The sequence below is a fragment of the Poeciliopsis prolifica genome, unplaced genomic scaffold, assembly GCF_027474105.1.
Source record: "Poeciliopsis prolifica strain line A6 unplaced genomic scaffold, Auburn_PproV2 SCAFFOLD118, whole genome shotgun sequence".
Lineage (NCBI taxonomy): Eukaryota > Metazoa > Chordata > Actinopteri > Cyprinodontiformes > Poeciliidae > Poeciliopsis > Poeciliopsis prolifica.
In genome coordinates, this window is record NW_026562493.1 from 681,000 (window position 1) to 704,573 (window position 23,574).

The 23,574-nt window shown below is 39.8% G+C and overlaps 2 protein-coding genes across 3 annotated transcripts in view; one reads left to right on the forward strand and one right to left on the reverse strand.

Annotated features, from left to right (window-relative positions):
* mtor (mechanistic target of rapamycin kinase) overlaps positions 1-23,574 on the forward strand; it is a 156,894-nt gene that overhangs the window by 69,321 nt on the left and 63,999 nt on the right. For both annotated transcript variants that reach the window (XM_055024320.1, XM_055024319.1), the window contains exons 27-28: positions 777-939; positions 2,071-2,216. In XM_055024320.1, coding sequence (XP_054880295.1) covers positions 777-939; positions 2,071-2,216 — 309 coding nt within the window. The remainder of the gene's footprint in view (positions 1-776; positions 940-2,070; positions 2,217-23,574) is intronic.
* On the reverse strand, positions 4,708-8,140 carry angptl7 (angiopoietin-like 7). Its single transcript, XM_055024321.1, has 5 exons — positions 7,602-8,140; positions 6,174-6,274; positions 5,903-6,097; positions 5,520-5,715; positions 4,708-5,419 (listed from the first exon to the last, which is right to left on the reverse strand). Exons 1-5 carry the CDS (start codon positions 7,957-7,959, stop codon positions 5,250-5,252), a joined length of 1,020 nt encoding a protein of 339 aa, XP_054880296.1. The 5' UTR covers positions 7,960-8,140; the 3' UTR covers positions 4,708-5,249.

The following is a 23,574-nucleotide window of genomic DNA, read 5'->3' on the forward strand; positions in this document are numbered from 1 at the left end:
ACAAGTTGAGCATAAATATGTTAACCGCAGATCTTAAATTTTGTCATAGCAAAACTATTTCATGCTTGTTTTTTTTTTTTCAGGACATTTTTAGTCAACAGGATTAAATCGCATCAAACATCTTCATTGAATTCTGTGGCTCCAGGCTAACAACAGCTAGCTGCGAACTAGATGGCTTTCCTAGCATGGACATAAAAGGTCCAGATGTTAGTTTGTTTATAATGCAGCGAGATCCCCCATCTACTCTTATATTTACAGTGCTTTGGTCTTAAATTTCAATGAAGGTGACATTAAAAAGTCTTACATGTTGTTGTGGCAGGACCATTTTCTACCACAAGGGGGAAATAGTCTTGTTGTGGCAGGACTATTTGCCACAACAATTCGGTCATATGTTTGTGGCGGAACAATTTCTTGAGCTCGGTCACAAACATCTTCATTGAATTATGTGACTCTAGGCCTCTAATATGCCCTTGATAGCTAACTAGCTAGCTTTTCTGCTTCTGTCATGGACACTAAGCCAGGTTCGCAGTTTAAGCTATGCTTGATCTTGATTGTACTGCAGCAACATCCCCTAAATTTACAGGCTTTTTTTAATCTTATATTTTACTCAAAGTGGGATTGAAAAGTCATAAAAAGTCTTACATTTTACTTGCTGAAGGCTAACCCTGGATTGCCTTCTTATTAGTTCCTGCTTTTGCAAAATACTCACACTTTTATGTTCACTCACACATTTTCTTTTCTTTAAACTAAATCCAGCTGTCTTTTCTGTACTTCAGAGACCTGTTCAATGCTGCTTTTCTGTCCTGTTGGTCGGAGCTGAGTGAAGACCAGCAGGATGAGCTCATCCGCAGCATCGAGTTAGCTCTCACCTCTCAAGATATAGCTGAGGTCACACAAACGCTGCTTAACTTGGCAGAATTCATGGAGCACAGTGATAAGGTAAGAGGAAATTGCATAAAATGACACAATCCCTTTTCATATCATGATTCTTGAATCACGTTATACTCTGGACGTATAGTCCGGAAGATACGGTATTATGAGTGTACAGGCTACATTATTGTATTCCTGTGTTTTGCCTTACACTGAAGAAGAGTTGTATTGGTTTTACACCAACTTGATTCAATTGGGAACCAAAACTGCAACATTTGTTAAATTTTTTTCTGCTGTGATCCTTTCAAACTGCACCAAAAGATCCAAATCCTTTTAAAACTTGTTCCCCTCTTCCCCAAGAAATACTGAAGGAAACCCGAAAACCTCTGTAGAGGACACTGAGCACAACTTCATTCTTTACAAAAAGTAGACCGAAATGGAGTGCCGTCAGATTGTCTTTGGTGAAAAATCGCAATCTGTTTCCAGCTAACGCTAGACATAAGTATTTGTTTTGGTTGTATTTACCCAGAATGCGCTGTACTCCAGTCCGCTTCCTGCTTTTGGAGCAGACTTCTTTCCATATTAAAAAGTTTATTACAAACGAAGTTTGGTTAGTATCCTTGTTGGTTTGTGCCATCAATCATGCAGTAATCATTGAGCAATTTTCCAGTGAAATCAGCTAAATAAGTGATTTTAGGCTACCAGCTGTTTGTTTAGATTGTTTGACATCCATTATGTCAAATAAAAATGGTGCATTGACGTTCTACGAACAAAAGGTCAATGCAGGCCTGAATCTTTCTTCAGTTAAGAAATGACCGCAAAAGCATTGCATTCAAACTGGCAACAAGAAATTTTTTTTTCTCAGCTTCCATCTTACCATCTGATTATTTTACTGAAAGAGGAATCTGACACAGCTGGTGAAGACTTGATGACAGACCCCACAGCCTTTGCCGTTTAGCAACAATAGCATCACTCTGAGAACTGAGACTCTCATGGTTTGGTCGTTACTTCAAAAAAAGAGAAAAAAGAGACTCCTGATTCGACTGCTACTCAAGCCCACTGAAAATAAAAACTTCAGCTGCTAATTGCCACGTGGAGGTTAAATTAAAAATGACTTATGTAGTTTTACTTGGTTGTGTTTTCATTTGGGGGGAAAAAGAAAGGTTTGCTTATTTGATATGGCTCTGTTTCCTTTTCCAGGGCCCTCTGCCCCTCAGAGACGATAATGGCATCGTTCTGCTTGGAGAGAGAGCCGCCAAATGTCGTGCCTATGCCAAGGCACTGCATTACAAGGAGCTGGAGTTCCAGAAAGGCCCCTCTCCTCTCATTTTGGAGTCTCTAATCAGGTGGGAGTGATGAAAATTTATGAATTACTCGCCTATGTAAATATTGAACTAATTTAGCCATTTGAAACACAATCTCTAAGTCAAAGAGACCAGCTTTCATTTTATGTTTTTGTTCACCTCACTTATTTGATTGATTCATAAGGTGATCAAAAGTGTTAAGAATCTCTCTATAATGTGTTGTTCTGTCTGAAATTCAAAGTCCCATCTAAAAAAAATTGGCAAAGAAATTATATGATACTTCTCATGTCACCCTGTGCTACAAGGTTTGGATATCTTTTGTCAATTTTTCCATGCAGTTTTCTTGTCTTTTTCCTTTCTGTTCTGTTGGCATGGCACAGAGAAATCTGTTTTCCAGCCATCTAATTGGACACTCTCCTCCTTTTCATCTGTGAGTGTCTGAGCTTGTGTTTCTTCGTGGCCTGTTTTCAATTTCTTGGGAGCCACAATGATGATAAATGATGGGAGCCGGCACTCTGGTTTTAGCCCCATCTGGTTCTCACCTCACAAGGATTTCCCGTAAAAGATTTTGCCTTGGCTTTGCAACAATACAATGAAAGTCTCGTTTTTATTCAGAGCTGGCACTGTTAGGAAACATACTTTCATTTCTGCAGGTATTGTTGATATTTGCTGAAGACTTTTTAGTTGTGTGTGGGGCTACTCTTGCAGCCTTCTTTTGAAACATTAATTTATAACCATGACTTTTAGAAAATCTGAACTGATAGTTTAATTCTGTAACTATTAAAGATTCATTGATATGGTAAAGTTAATTTTTATTTTTGTGAAGTTTTGATCTGTGTAAAAATAACTTAGTTGATTCTCTTTGATTTAAAGATTTCTATTTAAATAACTGCCTTCTAAAAAAGTGAACAGGTTTTTAATATAACTGCCTACCATAAAGTGCCTTGCGAAATATTTCGGCCCCCTTGAACTTTTCAACCTTTTGCCGCTTTTGGTTGAAATGTTGAAAAGTTCAAGGAGGCAGAGTATTTTCACAAGGAACTGTAGCTTCTCTGAGAAGTCATTTTTACATGAGATATATTGGAGGTAGAGGCTATGTCACACTGTGTGTAAGAGAAAAGTTGCTGTAGATCTTTTGTTGTTTTTTTTTTGTTTTTTTTTACAAATATTTTAAAATAATTGCGAAATGATAATTGATTTGATCTGTGTAAAAATAACAGCGTTTACATTTTAAATAGTCTAATAATATTAGGATGATTCACAGAGTCAAATTTGCACTACATTCTATATTTCCTAAAGATGTAGACATTTACCTTAATTTCAAAAATGCAGACATAACATAACAGACCAGAGCTGAGAAGACAAAGAACAGTGAAACATTGTTCTAATCCCTTTAGCCTTCCTGTTATCTCCTGAATCTCTCTCTCATTCTCTCTCTCCCAGTCTTACTGACTACAGACATGCCTTAACATGGCATGAAATAGTTTTTCTTCAGTGACTTTCCACATTTCTGTGGTTTCTCTGACTTCTTTTCCACGTCACTAATACTGAAACAATCAAACTTTGAGTCCTTTTTTCTTCAGTAACAACTTCCAGACCCAAGAATGTTGTTTCTGCCACATTCTTGCATGTTGACTTATTGGAAAAAAAACCCAAAAAAAAAACATTTTTTTTTTGTACGTTTCAATTACAAATCATTGGTTGATTGCCAGCTGATTGTGTCTTGTTACTGTTATTCTGCTCTATACCTTGAAACACAGCTGAAGTTTCTGAAACTTGCTACTATGTTATTCTTTAATGTTCTTGTAATGTCCACATCCATTACAAATATTTTAACATGACTAAATATGACAGAATCTACATCAACACTTAGAAATTGCATCTGTTTTCAGATGCAACTTCATCAGATTTTAATTTATTCTTGAAGCCTATAAAACTTAGCATAACACTGATGCTAAAAAGCCTCTTTGGAGAGCATCATTCATGTTTAAAGTCCACTCAAAAACTGGAGCTACCAATTTACAGCAATCCAACCCTGAATATTCCTTGTCATTGCTCCCTTTATGTCGATAAAGTTTATCACCATAGTAAGTTGCTGCCTGCATTACTGCCGAATTACAGATTTTGCTAAAGAGGGCTCACATATTTTTTTTAAAAAAAAACCCCTTGAAATGCAGTCATTTTTGTCACTTTTAGAATATATTGTCACAGCTCCAGTATTCTTCTGTGTTCATTTTTACCAATCGGATAAAAGTTGTGCTTTAATTAGGATTTCATTGAACGTGTTGATTAAAACTAATTTTTAATTCCCTGTAGGTCGTAAACAATAAAATGTAGGTCGTAAACAATAAAATGGTGTTTTGCTCTTCAAGTAGGAAAGGAAACCTCAGCGGTATTTAACTAGATGGTACAACATGTATGGTCTCTCTTTCGTGCATTTGGGTCATGTGTTTTAGGACCTTTGGGCAAGATGTCAGTTTCTGACCCTGGCAGAGCACAAATACTTCTGGGTTAACCACAGGGTAAAATGTGTCACATGTAAATGAGACCTTGTGTTTCTTTTAAAAAATATCTTTATTTTTCCATTACATTGAAACGGCATCATTCAAAGCCTGTACACATTTTACAAATTTCATATTTCCATCATGACATTTCATCAGACACTACTTATTGGAAATACCTTTTGTCGTAGGTCATATCCCATCAACAATTCTCAAACACTATTCTTTAAATCTTTAAATATGCTCCACAAGTGCCCCAAGTCTTCCATTTTAATCAATATTAACTAAGACCCAACGTAGTGCTTTCATGAAAATGAAAGAACTGATTAAAATTCCGTCGCCCGTAAGGGACAGTGGTTTAAAATGGCACATTTCAGTGCTTAAAAAAACTACATTGTTACTAATGAATGCAAACCCCGTCCCCCCCAACAATTTACAAACACAAAATTGTTTGACTGTAAAAACAGGCCATCAAAAACTTCTTACTCGCTTCGCTCTTAAGTTGAAAACACAATTTGGTCGTAAAGGTGTTATGAGAGATTTACGATGTTGATCTGGAAGACCCAGCTGAGGTTTAGGGTTGGAAACCCACCGGCCGGACCTTCATCTCCACTCTCTTCAGGGAGTAATTGGGGCCGTGCCAGGCATACCAAGTGATCCCGTCGGTGCTCTTTGTGTGCTCACCGTAGCGATAAAGAACGCCGTTCAGGTTGGAGTCAGTGCAGCAGTTGTACCAGTAACCACCTAGGAGCAGCAGAGGAAAAAGAATCAGGATCTGCCCATGTTTTATCTACCTGTAATTACCTTTCTGAAAGTTTTGGTTACATCAGTGCCAGTAAATCACCTTTACGCAGGTTAGCACAGTCATCCACGCATTTGTCATTGTCTTTGTTTATGGTGCTGAAGTTGGTGTTATTGTGGTAGCGTAGGGAGTCTCCGGCGTTCCCGCTGTAGTTTGCAATGAAGAGCTTGTAGCTGTTGAGTTCATTGCCCATAGCGAAAAAGCCATACTCAGCATAGCGTGTCTGTCCCTCCCAGTCCTGCATTGAAGCACATATACAGTGATTTCGTCAGGAAGGGTTGTAAAAACAGAGGTTATTGGCTCTCCATCTCTGCAATTAGTTAGATTTATTACAAATTTTTATACTCAAACAGACGTAATACGGTTCTGTCTGCTTGCTTATGGCTATGAAATGGTTCATGCTCGACAAAAGTTCCAACACTTGCCTCCAGCTCGATCCGCAGTGTGCTGGGCTGCCTCGTTAGGCGGAAGATGTGGTCGTTGCCCAGCCAGAAGTCTCCTCGGATGGATCCAAAGCCGTTTTTGTACTGCTTCCAGTCTCGATTGAAGGAAGTCAGGCCAATTTTACGCCGCTGAATCAGAGTCCAACCCCCTCCATTTGTCTCCATATCACAGAAGACCTGAAACAGAAGAGTGTTTGTTTTCCTGCATCGCTAGTAGAAAAGGAAACACTCTGAACTCAAACCGTGGACTTACACTGAGCTCAGGTGCACCCAGAAACTCGTCTTTAGGGAGCTTGTACTCGCCAGAGATCTTGTAGCTTTTTCCATAAAGAGATGCGCAGTCATATATGGCATCTGGAAAAGAAGAACATTAAGTAATTCTAAAAGCATATGCAGTTTCATGAACAGATTTCAGAGAAGGGATTCCTATAAATTCAGCTTTGTGGTTGTCTGAGTGACTATACAGATCCGAAAATGACTTTCTGGCTCTCGTCAAAAGCAAAACAAATAGAATGAATCTGGACTATGTGTTACATGCTTTTTGTAGGTTCCTCTTTCATGGTATGGTGATGTGATTAAAAGCTTTATGAGGTTGATATGAGGTTTATAGCTGTTGAGAATTGAGGAACCCCATCAACATTTTCTAATCTGTGCATCACTTCCTGTCCTGCTCTCCAATTCCAGATTGACTCAAGCTTTAGAAAGGCCTCTCTGTTCTCTCCCCCTGAATCATACATGTGGCTCCATCAGACCACACAGCAAAAGTACCAGAAACAACAGAAGGCCCAATTACTGTTTTGATTGGTTGGGTTGAGTCTCTGATTGCATACGGCTGTGGGGGAGCTATGCATGCTGACGGAACTTTGTATTTTCCAAATTAATGCTTTATCCTGGTGCTGTGCAGCTTGCCGTGCGCACTGTCATCTACCTCACTAGTAATTCACAGCGGCTCATGGGGCCCACAAAACACAGATGATTATAGTACTTTGCAGCTGAAGTAAATGCATTCCAGTGGGGAAATGGATATCTTTCAAAAAATTTGCTACTTATTAGTAAATAAGAACTCAACAGGATAAGTTGAGTAGGGATTAACCAATCAGTCCTTTAGAACTCAGTGTGGGTGATTTTCCTTGATTTGCTCTAATTCATGTTCAAGATCTTAAATACTGCAAAATCAGACTTTACTTTCCCTACTCATTCAAGAAGCAACACTAAGAACTCCTCCAGTTTAGTCTATCAACCATCACCATTTTTTTTTTAGATTAGTTATGACTAAGATCAGGAAGGTGATCTTGGATTTTTTTAATTTCAAGTTTTCAAAACTTTTACCTTATTAAAAGAATCTGCAACATTTCAAGTCTCTTTTATTTGATATAGATAACATTTCAGTTGGAATCAGGAGTTCAGATCTCAATGAATACCAGAAATCGGTATTGGCCAGTTTTTAACATTAGTGTTTCTTCTTCCGTATTTCTAAACCATGCGTGAAATAATTAACAACAGCTGTCCAACAACAATCTGAAGAAAGTAACAGGTTGAACTGAACTGTTAACGGTGGTAATTTTCTCCAAATGTGGCCAATTTTCACCTTTCTCAAGTGGTTAAAAATCAGAGAAATATGCCTCAATAACAAGTGTTATTCATATAAAATTCCAGCTAAAATATGATGCCCTTTTTTCACCTGAGGACGTCTGGGTTGCTGACTGCAGAGTCTGGAGCTGCATGATCTCCACACGGTTGTTGATCTCTGAGTACTTGCTCTCCGCCTCGGTGACCCGGCCCTCCAGTTGATGGTCCTGCTTGTCCAGTTCCATGATTTGCCTCACGACATTCATCATGTCCATTTTTTGCTTGCGGCTCAACTCCTCGAGAAGGCTGGTCAGGTTGGCCACCTGAACCTTGAGCGAGCGCACCTCATCACAGCACTGAGCCTTGGGGGGCTTGGAGGGAGCCGGCCTCTTCTTGGGGTTCTGGGCCCCTGTCCCTAGCAGGAGCAGTGTGACGCCTAAAGCTAGGATGCTCAGATTGATTTTAGTCATTTCTAGATATATCAATCCTTTTAGACTTGATGCTTTTTAAATGTTTTTTAAAGAGCTTATGTTTCTGAAAGAAGTCAAAAGGCAACGTTTTAGTGCTGCTAACCCAGGCTCTCTCCTATTTCCCTCAAGTCCTGCTCTGGATCAGCATCTTAAATATTCTGCCTGTAGGTCCTCCCCCTCCTAACTGGTATGCACGAGTGCTCATGCTGACCCTCTCTAACCATGTGGGTGGAGGACCTTTTTTTGTCAACTCCTTCTCTCCTCTACGTCACCTCCCACCCCCCCAAACTTTTACCCGTGCTGTACGGGAATTGCCCACACATCCGTTCTCTTTGTTCAGTGTAAGCTTTCTGGGTAGTAATGATTATTTTCGCTGTGTTGCTGGGGTATTATAATGGCCTACTGTCTGAACTTGCAGCATTTTTTTCCCTCAGAGCTTTGAAACATTTAACCTGAAAGAGAATTATTAAAAGAAACTCAAATGTGACTTGGGCATCATGAATGGTTGGTTTGTGGAGAGGAATAGCTGCAGGTAATTTCCCTGGCTGTTGTCACACTTAACCTATCATTTAATGACATATTTGATGTTATCCCAAGGGCTAACCATTTTTCCTATAAATCTGGTCTTCATTGCTAAAAAAAACTGTGAGTTCTGTAAGTGCGCTTAGAAGGTGGGTTTGGTGACGGTCGTATTTTCAAACAGATGTTTGTGACCACATGTTATTTCACTAAACCTGCTGTCATCTTATTTAGGTAATTTATTTAATTCGTTTGCAGTTTCAAATCAATATTTCACATTGATATAAAGTTTTGAATGAAATGGAATAGAAAAATAATCTACCCCCTTTCTCAAAAGTCAGCTTACTATACCATAAGCATCAATCAATCATCCACATTTAAACAGAAAACAGGCAATGTCTTAAAAATTTCTATACATATATTATCTTTTTAGTTATATGGCACTCAGGCAATATGCTTCATTGTGCCATGATAAAATATATTATTTTCTTAAAAGTAAAAATTGATCTTCTCTCTTTAGTTTGTTTCGACAGATTCTTCCATAAACACACAACGTTCCATTTGTTTAATGTTGACTTTGGATTTTTTATTATTAAACTTATAGGAAACAACAATTTAATTTGTCGGAAAATCTTCAACGGAAGGTGAACCAAGGTAATCTTCCTTTAGTTGTTGAAATTCCCCGTTTTCCCTTTTTGTATGAAGTTTGGCTGGTCACCCACATTACGTTATGACAATTTGGAAGGAAAAAAAAATCAAACCTCTAATTTTTGTTCACATCTTTTACTCCATTTTCTCATTAAAAGCCTCTTTTAATGAGAAAGTATAGAGTTGAGGAATGGTAAGTAGACCTTCCCAAGTAGACCTTTCACTGCTAACCTTCAGATTAGCAGTGAAAACATGAAAAGACTGTAATGTCTTTAAGATTGAAAATGTATTGAAATTTAGATACTTACAGATGATACTGTCAGTGTTGATGTATTGAAGCAGGACTCTTACCTTCAATTTGTATTTAAATTCCTTCATATCAAAGAAAAGCTCTTCAGACAGAGTGTAATAATATGCATTAATTTGCAGATACTGTTTTCATTTTACTAAGATGTGAAGTAATGAAATTATTTGACCTGCTGGGATTAGCCATTATTATTAAATGAAAGTGCTTTGTAGGGGTCTTCTCAATAGGGGAGGAAGCATCATGAAGTAATTATTGAAGTGCTGTGTTTAAAAAACAATTGTAAAAAATTGCTCACTTGATTCAACACTGTATAATTTTTGCGATTGCCAGTAGGAGTGATGTTTTCTAACATTTGTGTTTAACAGAATACAAAGCAGAAAGTAGTGCATGTTGTTCTTGCTGTTTCAACCTCCACACCCCCAGCGTACCTTACTTCTGCTAAACAATGTTTGTAAAATTTCTACGTCTTGAGTTTTTTCTCTTATGAAGTCTCTGCTGTGCTTTTCGGAAGTAAAAACACCTTCATGTTTTCTTAAGTTTTCTTTTCTTCTCATCCCACCTTCTGTGACATGCCCAAAGTTATTCTCTTTGGTTTGATGGTGCAGTTAAAATTTTTTTCACAGCTATCTTTTCATAACAGCAAGGGGCTATTAATGTATTTTGGCAGAAAATGCATGTTTATCTTATAGTTTCTTTTTCTGCCATTAAATTTACATTTTCTGTTTTGTCATTTGGTAGATTCTGAATATGATCTTAAATGTTAGGCTTCAGATGTGGTCTGTTGAATAAACTGTCAAAAGCTACAACATCTTGAGAGAATGAGAGGTAAAAATAGTGCTTCGTAACATGAAAGGGACATCTGGCTGAGACCAGGTTGTCATTTATTGCCCAAATATTTTATGAAATATTACATAAGCAGAAACCTCATGTTTCTAAAATCAGAATGCTTCATTTGTGTATCTGTCTTCTAACACTTTGATAGAAACAAACAATGATTATGCACTAAATATCCATAATGTATCATCTTTGTATCATGGAAACTCCTTCGAGAGCACAAAATAATGACTCTTCATTTTCCTAAGGATTACAAAATAAGAGTGCTTCCATTGTGTTGACGTGTCACAGAATTGGCAGTAAATATTTGGATGTGGTCTCCTTCTTTTTCCAAGACTCTGTGTTCCCTAAATGTTGTTGGACACTTTTTTTTATAAAGGGTCACTGGTGTTTCTTTTCCTCTGTTTTTCCTTGCTGTTTGTCTTTTTTTTCCACTTTTAAAAACTTGAGTGCATTTAGCTTCTCCTTACCTATAAAGATGCATGTTTTAGTTCATTTTCTGTAGCCAGTAAATTCAGAATTGGTTAGATGCTAACCTTTACAGATTTCTACCCAAAAACACTGATGTATTTTATGTACCAGCAGGTGGCAACAATGTAGATGATAAGCAAAATTGAAAATTCAGAAGAAAATCCTCAGCATGGCTCAAGCAGTGCTTGGCAAAAAAATCTACCAAAAACAACTATTTTTTTCAGTCTTTAACTACTTCTATTCAGCATTAGTTTATTCTTGAGAGAAACAGAGTGAATGGAGACAGATGCGAGAAAATGCCTCAATTTTTGATTTGGTTTCTTGGACAAAAGCAGTCATGGGCATGAACAAAGCCAGCCTCTACATCATCATTTCTGATAATCTCCAGATAGCTAGGCCACATGCATATAACACGTTTGGAACTTTTAACCTCTACATATTGTAAAGGTTTAAAACAATATGCACATAGTTATATATAATATAACAATTATATAAAAATTTCCTTCTCACCCACCGTGGGTGGTTCTTATCCTCTGAGCTCGGTATCTTGGCTGTGCCAAGAACTGCACATTTCTGGACTGATATATATATATAGATATATCTATCTATGTATATCTATATATAGATATAGATATACCTATATATCTATATATCTCTATATATCTCTATATATATATATAAAAAATTCCCTTCTCACCCACCGCGGGTGGTTCTTATCCTCTGAGCTCGGGTCCTCTACCAGAGGCCTGGGAGCTTGAGGGTTCTGCGCAGTATCTTGGCTGTGCCAAGGACTGCACATTTCTGGACTGAGATGTCTGATGTTGTTCCTGGGATCTGTTGTAGCCACTGCTCCAGTTTGGGGGTTACTGCCCCGAGGGCCCCGATGACCACAGGCACCACTGTGGTCTTCACCTTCCAGGCCCTCTCCAGTTCTTCCCTGAGGCCCTGGTATTTCTCCAGTTTCTCGTGCTCCTTTTTCCTGATGTTGCAATCACTTGGTATTGCTACATCTACCACAACGGCTTTCCTCTGTTGTTTGTCCACTACGACAATGTCTGGTTGGTTCGCCATTACCATTTTGTCTGTCTGGATCTGGAAGTCCCACAGGATCTTAGCTCTGGCGTTCTCCACCACCTTTGGGGGTGTTTCCCACTTTGATCTCGGGGTTTCCAGTCCATATTCTGCACAGATGTTTCTGTACACTATGCCTGCCACTTGGTTATGTCGCTCCATGTACGCTTTCCCTGCCAGTATCTTGCACCCTGCTGTGATGTGCTGGACTGTCTCAGGGGCCTCCTTGCACAACCTACACCTTGGGTCTTGTCTGGTGTGGTAGATCTGGGCCTCTATTGCTCTGGTGTTTAGGGCCTGTTCCTGGGCGGCCAGGATGAGGGCCTCTGTGCTGTCCTTGAGTCCAGCTTTTTCCAGCCATTGGTAGGATTTACTTATATCAGCCACTTGGGTTATTTGCTGGTGGTACATCCCATGTAGGGGTTTGTCCTCCCATGATGGTATCTCTGGCACCTCAACCTCCGTTCCCTGTTGTCTGAGACATTCACTGAGCACATTGTCTGTTGAGGCTTTGTCCCTGATGTATTTATGGATCTTAGTTGTTTCGTCCTGGACAGTGGTTCTCACACTCACTAGTCCTCTGCCTCCTTCCTTGCGGCTCGTGTACAGTCTCAGGGTGCTGGATTTGGGATGGAACCCTCCATGCATTGTTAGTAGCTTTCTGGTCTTAATATCTGTGGCTTTTATCTCCTCCTTTGGCCAGCTAATTATTCCAGCAGGGTATCTGATTACTGGCAAGGCATAGCTGTTTATCGCACGGATTTTGTTCTTGCCATTGAGCTGGCTTCTCAGGACTTGCCTTATTCGTTGGAGGTATTTAGCTGTGGCTCCTTTCCTTGTGACCTCATCGAGGTTGCCATTTGCTTGTGGTATACCTAGGTACTTGTAACTGTCCTCTATGTCTGCTATTGTTCCTTCTGGGAGTGAGACCCCTTCTGTGTGGATGACCTTCCCCCTCTTTGTGACCAGCCGACCACATTTCTCTAGTCCGAATGACATCCCAATGTCAGTATATATATATATTAATATATATATATATATATATATAGAACTTGAGCATAGAGGGAATGGTGCACATGACCACAGTGGTGCCTGTGGTCATGTGCCCAACAAATTTTTTTTTGTCCTTGTAACAGCATTTTAATCACCATTCCCTCTATGCTATATATATATATATATATATATATATATATATATATATATATATCTATATATAGATATAGATATATATCTATATCTATATATAGATATATATATATATATATAGATATTTAGCTCATGTCAGGCATCATACCAGCCAAGATGAGCAAACACATGGATAAACACACCGATTCGGCACAGAAGGGTATCGGTGTAAAGAGTAGAGGAGCCAAACACCAACTCCTTGTAGACCACACAGTTGCCCGAGACTGCAAAACCCGACACACCAACCTGAGCATGGCTTGGATTGATTACAAGAAAGCCTATGACTCAATGCCGCATACTTGATTCATTGAATGCTTAGAGATGTATAACATCAACTGGACAGCCTTCATTGCAAACTCGATGAGGCTGTGGAAAACCACCCTTGAAGCCAACTGCAAACCACTTGCACGTGTCCATCAAATGTGGCATATACCAAGGAGATGCTCTGTCCCCGCTACTGTCCTGCTTAGACCTGAACCCCCTCAGCCAAATTATCAACAAGACTGACTACCACACCAGACAAGACCCAAGGTGTAGGTTGTGCAAGGAGGCCCCTGAGACAGTCCAGCACATAACAGCATGGTGCAATATACTGGCAGGGAAAGCGTACATGGAACGACATAACCAAGTGGCAGGCATAGTGTACAGAAACATCTGTGCAGAATATGGACTGGAAACCCCGAGATCAAAGTGGGAAACACCCCCAAAGGTGGTGGAGCACGCCAGAGCTAAGATCCTGTGGGACTTCCAGATCCAGACAGACAGAATGGTAATGGCAAACCAACCAGACATTGTCGTAGTGGATAAACATCAGAGGAAAGCCGTTGTAGTAGATGTAGCAATGCCAAGCAACTGCAACATAAGGAAAAAGGAGCACGAGAAACTGGAGAAATACCAGGGCCTCAGGGAGGAACTGGAGAGGGCCTGGAAGGTGAAGACCACAGTGGTGCCTGTGGTCATGTGCCCAACAAATTTTTTTTTGTCCTTGTAACAGCATTTTAATCACCATTCCCTCTATGCTCAAGTTCCATCATGATATGTTTGAAGAGTACAAGGCTCTTGCTGGAAGTAGACCTTCAACTTTCACTAAACCTCCACTGTTAAAATTGCTTCCTCCAAAACACTAGACATTTTCTATCGAGTAAGTTTTTTCCTTTTCCTGTAAAGAGGAGCTGTTGCTCATGTTTTGATAATTACAGCAGTCATCTTTTTTGTGTGAACAGACTAAAAGTATAAAAGTGGAATGTGACTAAAAGCACTCTTTTATACCAAAATACTCTGGAGAAAAACATTTTTCAGTCAAAGAGAGCGTACAGGAGCCAAGCTCTCAGTAGAGAAGTAAATTGGATCTGGTGAGGTCAAACCCAATATAATCAGAAAAGTCTGGATTAAATCCTGTGGAGTGAAAAAAAAATGTCTCTTTGTACTTTTTAACCACACCTAAATATTCCAAGGTATCCAAAAAATAACAATGAACTTAAGAAGCAGTCTTTAACCATTCCCCTCAATCAGAAAATAATTATGAAGTTCACCTTTACTAACCACACCTGAGACTTATGGGGATATATTTTTTTGATTGATTGAGACCAAGTAGAACTTTTTCATCCATTCATCTATTTTTTTCCGGGATTGGGTCGCAGGGGTAGCAGCTTCAGAAGGGAGGCCCAGACTTCCCTCTCCCCAGCCACTTCTTCCAGCTCCTCCGGGGGAATCCCAAAGTGTTCCCAGGCCAGCCGGGAGACATAGTCCCTCCAGCGTGTCCTGGGTCTTCTCTGGGGCCTCTCCCCAGTGGGATGTGCCCGGAATACCTCACCAGGGAGGCTTCCACAAGGCATCCTGACCAGATGCCCGAGCCACAACAACTGGGACTTCCAGATCCCAGGAGAAGCGGCTCTTTGAGTCCCTGTCGGATGACCGAGCTTCTCACCCTATCTCTAAGGGAGAGCCCAGCCATCCTATGGAGAAAACCCATTTTGGCTGCTTGTATCTGCAATCTCATGCTTTCGGTCATGACCCAAAGCATATGACCACAGATGAGGGTAGGAACGTAGATTGACCGGTAAATCAAGAGGGTAACTCTAACCCTGTCCATCATTTCCCGGATGATCCATCCTGCTGTGTCTTTGTTAATATTAAGTTAACAAACATTAACAAATGATGTTATCAAGATGGTAACATCATGGTGGTAACATGATGATACCTACCTGAACACGCTCCTGTAATTGTTGTAACATTCGGGCAAAAGGTTATTTACAATTTCCTCAGCTGGAAAGTCATCCAGAGTGGAAAATAACATGTAGTGCTATATGTATAAGCCATTATAAAATCATCATTCACCTCGGAGTTGGACACTGGAGGGAATCAGCTAAATGGCTGTAAAGTTTCAAAATAATACCTTAAGCAGTCTTCAGTAGCCTTGTTAAAGCTGGTCATGTTTAGAGGTCAAATAAACTGTTCCATACTGTCAGTAATGAGGACCATGGCCAAAGGTCCTCATTATGTGCTGCTCTATCCTCCAGCTTTAAGAGTGGCAGACTTCAGACACTGCAAGGCCAGAAGTCTGGTCGTCTTAGCCAGGCATGGCTGCCAGCTGTTATCTGTTGTCCTGTACTAGATGCTCAAGTTGTTTCTGTCCATGTGCCTTCCTGTAAACCCCAAAAGCTGGGACAAACAACAGCACAGAGGAAGAGGACTAATTGAGTTCTCTCCTTTGTGAATAACTTTCTGGTGTAAGTGCCGCTGCCCTTTAGCTTTGCGTTGGAGAGAAATTTTATGACTCCGAGACATTAACCGGTTGGAACAAAGGCCCCTAAATGTTGTGCCAACATTTAGAGGGTTCTGTTTGATCTTTTTAAATATGTTTTGCCAGCTAATGGCTTTTGGCTTCAGATATAGGAATAACTGTAATTTTGTCTTTGTCTCGTTTAGAATTACTTTCATATGGTTTCAAGATACATATAGTAAATGCAGCTTTCAGTCACTATCCATTTTGTAAAGAATTAGTTGGTGTCTGCTGTTTGTTCCATCTTTCAAGGAAAAAATCAGCAGACATGGCTCTATGAAACAAATGTATTAACGATACTCGACATCTGTTTTCAAAATGTGATGTTTAAAGCTTCAGTTTGTGCATCTGTTTCACCATAGTAATAACAGCATTCCAACGAGGTGAACGTTGGGTCTTTTTTCCTTCTTCGGCTGCTGGAGACTCTTTGTTCTGCTGACCTTTTGACTGAAAGATGAAGCTCCCTCAAGGTACCTTTTAGAGCAGAATCCCAATATGCTCATAGTTTATTGTTCACAGGCATAGAAGGATTTGGTCCACGTCTCAGGATTAGTCAGTATGATTTTCGCAGGTTCTTTTATTTGATGAACACTGTCAACAAACAAGTATGACAGTGAGTGCCTCCGCTGACCAGCCGTTACTGCACTAAATTGCCATTGGCTAGCTGAGTCAGTAAATGTTTACAATCTAGGTCACAAAAATACTCATTTAAAACTTACACAGAAATATCTCGTTACTTTACTCTTGCTCACTTCCCCTATAAAAGACTATTTATATTGTCAATTGCCGTTTGCGCGCTGAGTCAGGAGTGCTCACCGTGCTCAATGTGCCAACTGGTGGCGTACTGCTGTAACTGCAGTTTCATGCATTTCAGTTGAATAGGAGTGCAGCTTAATCAATCAATCAATCAGTCAAATTTTATTTGTATAGCACATTTCAGCAGCAAGGCATTTCAAAGTGCTTTACATCATAAACACAAAAACACAAAGTCATGCATCATAGAATAAACAATACATTGTTCCATATTACATTTCAAATACAACTCTAAACAGGTGTGGGTTTAGTTGAGATTTAAAGGAAGTCAGGGTTTCTGCTGTTTTACAGTTTTCTGGAAGTTTGTTCCAAATATTTGGTGCATAGATGCTGAAAGCTGCTTCTCCTCTTTTGGTTCTGGTTCTGGGGATGCAGAGCAGAACCAGAAGACCTTAGAGGTCTGGAAGATTGATACAACAACAGCAGATCTTTGATGTATTGTGGTGCTAAACCGTTCAGTGATTTGTAAACTAACAACAGTATTTTAAAATCTGTTCTTTGAGCTACAGGGAGCCAGTGGAGGGACTTTAAAACTGCTGTTATGTCTCTATCTTCCTGGTTTTAGTGAGAACAGGAGCAGCAGCTTCTGGATCAGCTGCAGCTGGAGGATTGATTTGTTGGACAGGCCTGTGAAGACGCTGTTACAATAATCAATGCAACTAAAGATAAACGGCTGAGACATTAGTCCTCTAATCCTGGAGATGTTCTTCAGTGATAGAAGGCCAACTTTGTAACTGTCTTTATGTGACTCTGGAGATCCAAGTCAGAGGTCATCACTACTCCCAGGTTACGGGCCTGATTGCTAGTTTTTAGTTGTAATAACTGAAGCTGTGCATTGATTCTAGATCTATAGCTCTAGATCAGGGGTACTCAAACTTTTTGAGACCAAGATCTACTTTTTCTCTCACCAGCCGGCTGAGATCTACCTCATGACATGAAGACATACAAATTATAAATGAAACCCTATTGACTAATTTTCTATGCAAATATACATTAGTTATATCAGAAATAATAAAGTGATAGAAAACCTAATGCAGTTTCTTCCTGAGTAAGATTCTGACACTGGGAGCAGGTTACTGGTTTCTCAGTCAGAAGCTGGTTGCAAACTTGAGGCCAGCAGGTGTCAGTCAGTTATGGTATATCCGAAATTTGTTTTGATGACGTCAATATGCGAAACTGCAGCCTGATAGGAGGAACCAAAGAGCTCTGCAGAGGTAAAGGCAAATCTTCTGAATTTGGGATATAATTAATGTAATTTGACACAATTATTGTGGTAGAACCCATTTGTTTGTTAAAACTTAAACAAATATATGTGTCCTATTTGATGTTGGTTGTGACGTTCACTGTAAACGAATGAGGTCATTAGTCCAAGTTTGTCGTTTATTGAATGTTCAGAAACTCCAGCGGCTGTGATGAAGCACAGCGAAGGAAAACAAAGTAGAATAACCCGAACAACTCAGAACCACTCGCACCTTTTTACTCTCTCTCTCTCTTTATCGTTAAGTACACCCGTTGCCGTGGCAACCGCCTGCGCCCCGCAAGCCGAGCAAAGATTAAGTTAAAAACATTCAGTCCGTTACGATATCAGGTTTCAGGCTTTATTATTTTTTAATGAAGCTACAAACGTTTTGGATCTTAGTGAATATTTTGAAAAGTCAGAAGAGGAAGTGCTGCTCTCAGCGTCTTGCAGATATCAACTCAAAACCTCCCCGCGATCGACCGGTGGATCGCGATCGACCGGTAGATCGCGATCGACGTTTTGAGCACCCCTGCTCTAGATCGTTCCTCTTTAGGTCAAAAATAATGACTTCAGTTTTGTTTCTGTTCAGCTGGAGAAAGTTTTGGCACATCCACATATTTATCTGTTCTAAACATTTATTCAGTGATTGGATGGGGTCAAAGGTCACCATGTGACATCTTAATGTAAAGCTGAGTATCATCTGCATAGTTGTGGTAGCTAATATTATTTCCTGTTATAACCTGAGCTAGAGGGAGAATATAAATATTGAATAAGAGGGGTCCTAGGATTGAACCTTGGGGTACCCCACATGTAACCTTTGACCTCTGATGAGAATTTTCAAATTGAAACAAAGAAATCCCTGTTCTTTATGTAAGATTGAAGCCAGTCGAGCACCGAACCGGAGAGTCCAACCCAACTCTCCAGTCGATTCAGTAAAATGTCAAAAGCTGCACTGAGATCCAACAGAACCAGCACTGTGGTTCTCCCACAGTCCGTATTTATATGGATGTCATTGAATACTTTATATGGATGTCATTGAATAGCAGTGGTTTGATGACTGGTGTTTTCAAAGCCTGGGGAAAACACCTGATATAAGTGATGAGTTACTATTTGGATCAGATCAGTAACAATAACAGGTAGGACTTTCTGAAAGAAATATGTGGGTAGGACATCCAGACAGGCAGGAGCTTGAACTTAACTGACTTATAATTTATAATTAAGTAGTTGAAAATGGGTAATTTTTCCTGTTTGTTTTGTTTGGGTACAGCAATGGTTCTGGCTTTAGAGTTGATGTGCAGATTAATTCTCTGATTTTTTGAATTTTCTCTGAGAAGAAGCTGGAAAACTTGTTCCATCAGCATTAGATTGAGTTCAGGTGGTAACGTCATAGGAGGGTTTGTGAGCCTGTCAACTGTTGCAAATAAAGCTCCAGCATTGTTAATGTTTTTATGACATCTGCAAAGAAAGCCTCCCTTGCATGTTTTAGTGTTGAGTGATAGTTACGTAGTCTTTCTTTATAGATGTCATTATGAACGTGAAGTTGAGTTTACACCATTTTCGTTCTGACCTGCGACAGAGTTGTCTTGCAGATCGAAGTGTTTGTGCTTTTCTCCATGGAGATTTTTCCTACCAGACACAACATTTACTTTAACTGGGACAATGGAATCAATGATATATGAAACTTTAGACTGAAAATCATCTACCAACTTATCTACATCATTACAGCTTCAGGGTGAGGAAGAAGAGTAGATTTGATTAAATGTTTTCTGTGAAAGAACGTTTTGTGGCAGTAGCTGTTTGTCCAAGCGGGTCAAAGAATAAACAACTTTCAAATATAACAGCAAAGTGATCCGACAGGGCGACATCAGTTACAGAGACATTGGAAATATTCACACCCTTACTGATAACCAGGTCCTTAAGAGTACAGTTTAAAGTCCTTAAATAAAGTAAAAAGGTGAGGGCGTATGATCATTTCTCAAGCCATTCTGTCACATTTTCCCCCACATGTCTAATTTTCACAGGTGCTATATTTGCTGTTTTATTTTCTTTTACTTTCTTTTTTTGTTCTCACACTTTACATCCCAAACCTATAACCAGTCCAGAACAATGCAGAAATGCCTTGAAAAGGTATTGACTGGAGCTAGTACGGAAGTATGATTACCCGGAGTAGAACAAATTCATACATGGCGACTCACAAAGGAAGTGTCATAAATTGCGGTTAGAGGTGGTGAAGTAGACGCAGTGGACCCAGGTTTATAGAATGAATTATGATTTTAATGAGGAAGTGTATAGAGAATCCACGCAGCACAGGTGAGGAATGAAACAAGGCAAACACATACACTCGCAGCATTGGTGGTACTAAACAAAAGCACAACAGTATAGTAAAGACACAACTAGGATCCGACAGAGAGCCGGGGACACAGGTGGGATTAAATACACAGGGAAGGTAATCAGGGGAGACAGGACACAGCTGGGATCAATCAAGGGGTGGACAAGACGACACAGGAATGAAATAAACACATAGAAAACCTAAATTGTCACAGTACAGGCCCCTCAAGGGCGGCTTCAAGACACGCAAAACAAAAAACAACCCAACCGGGGGAGTAGAGGGGTACCAGACGGAGCATCAGAGTCCAAATAAACACAAAGAAAACAAACTGACCACAACAAAAAACAACCGAACAAAGTTGGCTGGAGAGCCACAGGACAGGGGGCCAGAGTCTACAGACAAGGATGCAAAACAAACTCAGTCCAAATGTAAACAAAATGTTCAGGATGGGGCCTGCCACATAAATTCGAGTTGGTGGCGACAAAGGAGGTTTATGCATGGTTTTGAGTGTGGAGGCTGGCAACGGCGCAGGAGGCATATCCCTCGAAGAGGCGGAGGGAGTCGGCCCTGAGACCAGCTAGACCCACAAATATTCAGAGGCGGGTGGCCCAAAGGCCAGCTGGACCCACGAAGAGGCTGAGGCCTGCAATTGGGTAACCAGCAGGTGAGTTAGCTGCTGGTTCTGGTAGCTTGAGCTCGTGGAGGCTATGCTCATTGAGCTTGGGCAGGCTTGGCTAGGTGAGCTCGCGCATGCTTCGATCAGGCTCTGGGATAGAATGGGGAGGCTCGCTGGGGTTCTTGGATGGAGGACAGAGATTTGCTGGGTGTCCCGGATGGAGCACCGAGGAACTCGGAAGCAGCACTTACTGCGGCTGGTGGCCCGTTTACTGAGGCTGGAGGTGCGGCTGATCCTTGTGACAGAGGGGTGATTGGAGCTGTGGAGGAGGAGCGAAAAACCGAGATATCTGGCTTAGGCGACAGTGGGTCCATGATAATCACTGCCAGCGCACCTGGCTGTGCCAATCTGCTGTGCCAATCCGAGGACAGAGACGAGTTCCGCAGAGCATTGAGACAATTTCTGACTACCTCAATGTGTGTCTGAGCGGACCAGGCTTGAGCCACAGTGTTGATGAAATATCTGACCCACATAAGGCGGTCCAAGTCTGCTGGGTCCATTTGTAGTTTTTTTCTTTTTCCTTCCTGTCGTGTCTTGTCACGAACCTCGCCTTTACTTTTGTCCTTCTGTCATAAGTTGTGGTTATAGAGAGTGAGGTAGAGGCGGTGGATCCCAGTTTGTAGAATGAATGATGCTTTTAATGATAAAGTGTACAGAAAATCCAGGCAGCATAGGTCAGCGATGAGACAAGATAAACGCAGACTCTGGTAGTTCTAAACAAAAGCAAGACAGGACGGTAAATATATGACCAGTATCCGACAGGGAGCCAGGGGACACAGGTGTTATTAAATACACAGGGAAGATAATGAGGGGAAACGGGACACAGCTGGGATCAATCAAAGGGTGGACAGGAACTAAGTAAAAACACAGAAAACCCAAAACCTCACAAGAAGAAGTAATAACTCATAGAACAAGATAAACAAGCTACATTACAGTTAGCTAAAAAATTCTTGGAATAACTGAACCTTAACTTTTGGAGACGTCATGTGGTTAGGCCTTTTACAGTACGGAATAAATCAATTAATCGCAGATCAATTAAAACAAACTTATTTTTCCATTTGCATGATTTATCATTTTTATTGTTTGTCTCTTTTTCTTACAAAACCTGGATGATGAAGCCTTGAGTCTGCTGCTGCTGCTTTATAATTCATTTAATTGTTTCTGTTTGTCTTGAATATTTAAAATGTCTTCTTCCAATGTTAAATATTTATTAGAATGCAAAGTTTATTCATTTCTGAGAATATGTTCATGGATTATTTTTCCATTACCACTAAATTACCTGAAAATATATTGTTGCAATATATCATACCAATAATATTGTTGTTATGCGATCTTTTCAATGTATATTGCAACAACGTTTGGGACAATTTATCATCTAAAAAATTTCTCACAGGCTTATGTGTTGTCTGATGACACTACAGTTCAGGCATTTGACCATAATGACTGTCGTTAAATTTGGAGCCACAGAGCACCATCCTGTCAGTGAAGTATGGAAGACGAAGCATCAAGGTATTGGTGGGACTGCTGCACTTCACAGATTTAATGGCATCATGATTCCTCATGATGCCACAACAAAAAAGAACAGGCTGATTTTTTTATAATTACATTAAGCTATTGGAAGAAACTCGTTAAGGATGTCCGAATCTGCAAAAGTCGAACTAACCTTGTGTTTGGGATACTGACACAGTATTTGACATGTATGTAATCCAAACCAGTATTCTAACTGACATAAAACTGGAAATGTTTAATTTAAACTAATGTCAGTGAGCAAAAAAAAAAAAAAGGTGGGAAAAATGGTTGGGTGATTTTTAAAATAGTTCATGTACAAATTTGGTTTCAAGTGCATATATTGTGTGGTGTACTCAATAAAATTATCAATAATTAATAAGATTTTTTAAATGATATTTTGTGCCAAATATATAGCAGATCCCAACAGTTTGGGAGTGAAAATTGACTGCAGTTGGAAGACTTAAGCTCAAGGAAACCAGATCTATGCATAAATGACTCAAAGATTTAGTTTCTCTTATTTCTTTTTCTGTTTCAGTTTATTTTTTATTGGCTTGTTTTTTATTATAAAAGAATGAGCCTTCATTAGTCATGTCTGTTTCTTACCAAAATTAGTAGTCTGGTATAATTTCCTGTCAAAACTCAGTCATGCTTTTACAAATGTTCGTCTCAACAAGTGAGATTGTTTTTAAATTCATTAATACATGGCTTGTTTTTTTCTGTTTTCGTTTGAGCATTGGCTCTGAATGCTGATGCCATCCGTTCCTAATTCTGCCTCTTAGTGGCCTCTCTCCACAAGTCAACAAGTTGGTTGACTTGTTTTCTCGTAACCATGAGCTCATCTTAGCGATTCCATTCCCTAATCATTTGTCCAAGCTGGGCTCTGTGTTTTAGAAATAATGTTTCGATTAATCTGTTCTCCAACAGTCTGCACAGCATTAGGACTGCCTTCCATGTTCTACATTGATCAATTTCTTTCTCTCCACCAAGGATGTTATTGATTGCATTCTGACTAGTTTTTGCATGATTGGTTCCTACAATGGAACCAATCATGCAAGTGTCAGACTGTGTCTGTAGTTTTTTCATTCAGCATGGAGTAGGAGCAATTGGTTAATAGTGCATGCATGAATTCATACAAGTTTTGATCCAAACAAAACAAAATTAAAAATTGAAACAAAATTTTATGTGAATTAACTTTCTTTTCATGTCTGCATTCAGTGTGCTTCAACTTCTT